The 6,086-nt window shown below is 38.1% G+C and overlaps 1 protein-coding gene across 2 annotated transcripts in view; it reads left to right on the top strand.

Annotated features, from left to right (window-relative positions):
* The first annotated feature begins 759 nt into the window (after positions 1-759).
* plac8l1 (PLAC8 like 1) overlaps positions 760-6,086 on the top strand; it is a 7,627-nt gene continuing 2,300 nt past the window's right edge. The window contains exons 1-4 of one of the 2 annotated variants that reach the window (XM_016274970.1): positions 760-775; positions 1,135-1,183; positions 1,328-1,511; positions 5,013-5,149. In XM_016274970.1, the coding sequence (XP_016130456.1) occupies positions 1,334-1,511; positions 5,013-5,149 (315 nt within the window). In that variant the 5' untranslated portion in view covers positions 760-775; positions 1,135-1,183; positions 1,328-1,333. Of the gene's footprint in view, positions 776-983; positions 1,184-1,327; positions 1,512-5,012; positions 5,150-6,086 lie in introns of those variants that run through there. The other variant, XM_016274969.1, reaches the window with a different exon arrangement.

The following is a 6,086-nucleotide window of genomic DNA, read 5'->3' on the forward strand; positions in this document are numbered from 1 at the left end:
CATTAGCAAAATAAGAAGAAATGTTGGGCACCAAATCAGCATATTAGAATGATTTCTGAAGGATCATGTGACGCTGAAGACTGGAGTAATGATGCTGAAAATTCAGCTTTGATCACAGCAATAAATTACATTTTAAAATGTATTGAAATAGAAAACAGTCATTTTAAATTGTAATAATATTTCACAATAGTACCGTTTTATTTAATAGAACTGTAGCCTTGGTGAAAACTTCGGGTTATCTTTAGGGTTAGTAATGATAACTATTGGTTACTTTGATAAAACCATATTGGATGATCACTAATCTGATAGTCTCGATATCATTGGTGGTTACGGCCATTGTATTTTGAGACTGGGGTGAGAAAATATAAATTTTCTTTAAAGGTCATATGTTAAAAAATGGCAAAAAAAAAAGTTAAGACACAAATAGCACTGAAAATGTGCCAACTAAGTGATATGAGGGATATAACTATTTTCCGGCCAAGAAGGCCATAGCAGATACGAAGATGGCTCATTTTTACAGTCGGATGCAAGTGAAGATGAGATCAGCCACAAAGAAACATGTTCAGATGGACGCTTGCATGCACTTGAACAGATATGGGTGACAAACACATAAGCGAGCCGTTCTACATGTGACAGCTACATGCAGTGTTTCATTAGTGGATGTGACCCAGTTTGATGTGCGTTAGCTTCAGTGCAGAAGGAAGTGATGCGAGACATTAACCTCAAGAGAACGTGCAGTTCTGCACTGTAACATCACACAAAGCCTGGATCGCTGGTAAGCTCTTGTTGCATATTTTGAGGTGTCATTTGTGAGCTTTTGTTTAATATTTCTTGTGAGTGTGTGAATTGTATGAACCAGTGGGATACATGTAAGTAGGCCTGTAGTCCCAAAAATGCATGATGGTATTTGAGAGGAATTTAGAATACATTTCTGTTTGTGACTTGGGAGAGTTCGTATTTGAATGCACTTGAGAGGTGTTTTCATCTGTGTGGGACTCTCCTGTGTGTTGTGTGTGTGAGTATGAAGGCTTATCAGCTCACAGCAGCTTTCTGTCAGGGCTTCTCGGCCAAGCGGCTATCAGAAAGAACACACCACTGTCACCACAGGAAACTCACCCCTGTCTTTTCCCTTAGTCTGTTGTCATTGTGAGGGATTGTTCTGAGCCACTTTGACATTCGCCATGTAAGTGTTCACCTCATTAGTATGCATTTCATTTGTTTAATGTCACAATATTGTCAAAACTTTTAGGTCAGGTAAGGACTTTTTTTTATAGGAGTGTGCACCTGTGTTTCTGTTGTGAAACTGCTTTTTTTGTATCGGCGTCAGATCCAAATGGACCCTCTTGGAGGAAAAGATATTGAAGCAAACCCAACAGGTAGTGAGGAGATGCAACTTCCTGTTCTGACTCAACCTGGCCTCGGAGAGACCACGACAACAGTGACCACTATCTCTCAAACGGGAGGAGACTGGAGCACAGGACTGTTTGAAGTGTGCGGTGACACCAGCACATGTAAGAGGAAGTGCTTGAGAGAGGATTGATATAGGCATTATGAGATCTACGTAAAGTCACATTGTGGGTTACAAGTTGCTACTACAAAAAAAAAAGTTAGAAATACAAGATAAGTCTCATTGTGATGTATAAAGCAAAAGTTTTGAGATTTAAAATCAAAATTGGGAGAGATGCATGTTTGCATTTGCTAGAAACGGTCATAGTTTGAGAAACAAACTCTCAAATGCGAGACTTAAAGGGTTAGTTCACCCAAAAATTTAAATTAGCCCATACATTACTCACCCTCAAGTCATCCTAGGTGTATATGACTTTCTTCTTTCAGACGAATCCAGTCGGGAGTTATATTAAAAATTGTCTTTGATCTTTCAAGCTGTTTAGTGGCACTCAGCGGGTGTCGCATGCATCAGTCCAAAATAAGTTAAATAAAAAGCGCCCATCCATTTAAAAAAAAGTGTCTCACACGGCTCCGGGGAGTGAACAGAGGCTTTCTGTAGCGAATCGATGCGTTTTTGTAAGAAAAATATCCATATTCAAAACTTAATAATCACTTTAATGTAGCTTGCACTCACTGTTGTACACTGGAAGCAGTTCCGGGCAGATGAAGTATGAGGTAAGCTTTGTGCATGCGCCGCTCAGAAGTGACGCACGCGGAAGCGAAGGGGAGAGATCAAAACAAAACAACGGTCACTAATTAGAAGTACAAAACGAGGATTTGTAAAGAAGAATGTCGGAGGATTTCGATATTGGCCAAGAGGAGACTGGTTTTCCTTTGCTAAAGTAAGGAAACTTTGCTTCCTTTGCTCCTGTTATCAAATGTTGGTTTTTACGAGACTCACTGGCGCATGCGCTGCGCTGACCTCATACGTCATCCATCACGGAGCTGCTTCCGTGTAGGACTGTTGGCGCAAGCTACATTAAAGTGATTATTACGTTTTGAATATGGATATTTTTCTTACAAAAGTGCATCGATTCGCTACAGGAGGCCTTTGTTCACCCCGCGGAGCTGCGTGAGACACTTTTTTATGGATGGGAGCTTTTTATTTAACTTCTTTTTGACTGATGCATACAACACCCGCTGAGTTCCATTAAACAGCTTGAAAGATCAAAGATAATTTTTAATATACCTCCGACTGGATTCGTCTGAAAGAAGAAAGTAATATACACCTAGGATGACTTGAAGGTGAGTAATTTATAGGCTAATTTTCATTTTTGGGTGAACTAACCCTTTAAAGATATAAAGTCGCTTTGTGACATACAGTAGCATTGTGAGACAAAGTCAAAATTGGGAAAGAAGTTTGCAATTGCGAGAAATAGTCACAAGATAGAAAGTCGCAGCTACGAGAGACAAAGCCTCAACTGCAAGACCTGTACTCCCTATGAAGTCGCATTATGACATGAAGTAACATTTTGAGATGCAAAGTCAAAATTGGGAGAGATATGTTTGCGATAAAGTCACAGTAGTGACATCTTGCAATAAAGAAAACCAGTCACATTGCGAGTTAAAAAGTTGCAACTACGAGAAATAAAGTCGCAACTGGAAGACTTAAATTCACTTTGCAGGACATGAAGTTGCATTGTGATGTGAAGTAACATTGTGAGATAAAAGGTAAAAATTGGGAGAGATGTAGGGTTGCAATTATGGAAAGGTCACATTGCAATATTGTCAGTCGCAACAGCAAGATTTAAAGCCATTTAGCAAGATATAAAATTGCATTGCGACATGTGAAGTAACATTTTGAGATATAAAGTCAAACCGGCAGAGACCCAAGTTCCCTTTTGCTGGAAACAAAGTCACAGTTGCGAGGTACAGTTGCTAGTTGCAACCAGTGGCGTGCACAGACCTCCAGAGGGGCAGGGGAGGGAGAAATAGTGTTACGTGGGCACAATCGAGGTCCGGGGGGCACCTTGATCAGACTGAAAGGGCACGAAAGCATCGGAGTGACAATCAGGTGCGGGTAATTTACTAATACAGACTCAAAATAGGTTAAGACAAGCTTGTTTGGTCATTAAATAATAATGCAAAATACAAGTAAATTGGCTTTGCATAATTCATAGTAAAAACCTTGCATGATTCATTTAAATAGGCATACTCTCCTCCCATAAATTTCCTACAAATACATGTGCAATAAGGTCAGCCGGAAAAATAACTGTCCACGCCTTTTCATTGCAAATTTTTCACTGCGTGTCTAAATCCTGACAGTAGTTTTTGAATGCCAAAAGAGGGGTTTATGCTGGTGTAAGCTCTTCGTAAATTGCAAGAGGTAAAATCTGACAATTGCAGAAAACAAAGACACAATTGTGAGATTGAGAGTCGCAATTATGAAAAACAGTCACACTGGGAATATATAAAGTTGCTTTATTTTATTTTATTTTGTATTTAGGCAGAAAAAAACAGGCTTTCATAATTTCTTGTTTCCGGATTGTGTCACGTGGATTTTAATTATTTTAAGTAATCCGACCAATAATAAAACTGGCCTGGAACTCTAGTGGGACACAGTTTGGTCTAATATATTTATAACCTCAGAAAATCCAACACAGCAGCTTATTCATTGTAAGTCTGTCAATGAAGCCTCTGTCTCTCTATACGAGTAATTGAGATGGAACTTTATGGATTGCGCACAGAATTCCATATAGCTGCATATCTTTATCTTTTAGGACCAAGACTGGCTCTTGGCGGTCTTGTGTAAAAATTTAGAAAACGTCTAGAACCTATTATGGTCACACTTTAGTTTGGGGACCATTTCTTACTATGAACTAACTATCAACTTGTCTCAATAAACTCCTAATTTGGTGCTTATTAATAGTTAGTAAGGTAGTAGTTAAGGGTAGGATTTAGGGATCTAAAATATGGTTATGCTGAATAATGCATTAATATGCGCTTTAGAAGTACTAATGAACAGCCAAAACGCTAGTGATATGCATGCTCATAAGCAACTAGTTAATAATGAGAATTGGTCCCTAGGCTAAATTGTTACATTTACTGTTTACATATATTGTTAATTATAAAATGTCTCTTTAAATACTGTTTTTGTATTGTATTACTGTCGCAAACTGTAGTTTGTCACAGTTAAACATGACTACATTTGTACAAAAGATATAGGGTATCCTGCTTCGTCAGATTATATACTTTACAAATCACATAAATGACTTAATAGCATAAATTACTTGATCTAATGAGTCAAACGTTTTGAATTACAGCTATTCAGTGGCTTAGGACTCCACCATGTATTACTATGCATTCATTATAAGCATAATTACTGTTGTTTTCCTAATCCAACGGTTTGTGTACCGTTTCACAAATCATTAAACGTTAATGACATTCCTTAATGATTATAAATTGTTATTGATTTTCCATTAATTTAAAGTTAACCTGTGCATAAAGCAAGGACATTGCTTTATCTTTCAAAGTCATATTTATCAGAATTGAAACCTCTTGTAGTCAGTTGATGTAAGCAGTGTTAAACTAGTTGCAGATAAGCATCTCTCCCCTCTTCTGTGCAGGTCTGATGGGTGCGTTTGTGCCGTGCTGTTTGGACCTGAGTCTGGCTCATCAGTATGGAGAATGCATGTGTCTGCCTCTGCTGCCTGGCTCCACGTTCGCCATGAGGGTGGGCATTCGAGAGCGCTTTAAAATCAGGGTAAGGATTCTGCAGTAATGTTAAAAAAAACTTTCATGCTGGAAACTTACAAGAGCCTTTTTGGGATTTTCGGTTCAACTGAAAATGTTACAAAAATCAGGAAACCGTGCTAATTTACTACTGCCAAAATGAACAGGATTCTGAAATAGATCTGATCTGTTTAGTGTGCACCTTTTTTGGTCCCACTTTATATTAAGTGGCCCTAATACCTGTGTACTTACATAGTAACTAGATGTGTACGTAGTATGTAACCACAGTGTAAGTACGCATTGGTACATAGTATCTAGAGCTGTAATATTTCTGTAACTACACACATGTAACAACCCTCCGAATGGCTTGTGTAAGTACAAATGTGTAACAGGACATATATAACTACATTTTGTAACAACAATATGTATTAGAGTAATTGGAACAATTTTGATCCAGGGGGTGGATATGGGTAGGTTTAGGGATATGTAAAGTGGGAGGAGTTGGATCTCAAGTTGGTGCACCACTGTAATACCAGTGTACTTACATGGTAACTCCTCAGGAACTTAATATAAAGTGTAACATTCTGGACACCAACCACAATTTATATGTAAAGCCTAACTTACTGGCCGCTCCTGTGTATAACATCAGAGTAATTACATGGTAAATCCATAGGAATTGTTTACTTAATATAAAGTGTAACACTTTCTTTACCAAAAAGTGCTGTTAGTCCTGTTACACATGTGCACTTTCATTACCAAAAAGTGTTGTTACCAATGTCCTGTTACACATTTGTATTTACACATACCATTCAGTGGGTTGTTACATATGTGTAGTTACACAAACATTACAGCTGTAGATACTATGTACCACTGTGTATTACACTGTAGTTACATACTACGTACACATCTATTTACTATGTCAGTACACAGGTATTAGGGCCACTTAATATAAAGTGGGACCCTGTTTT

The sequence above is a fragment of the Sinocyclocheilus grahami genome, unplaced genomic scaffold (genome assembly GCF_001515645.1).
Source record: "Sinocyclocheilus grahami isolate Dianchi unplaced genomic scaffold, SAMN03320097.WGS_v1.1 scaffold91.1, whole genome shotgun sequence".
In the NCBI taxonomy this organism is placed as follows: Eukaryota; Metazoa; Chordata; class Actinopteri; order Cypriniformes; family Cyprinidae; genus Sinocyclocheilus; species Sinocyclocheilus grahami.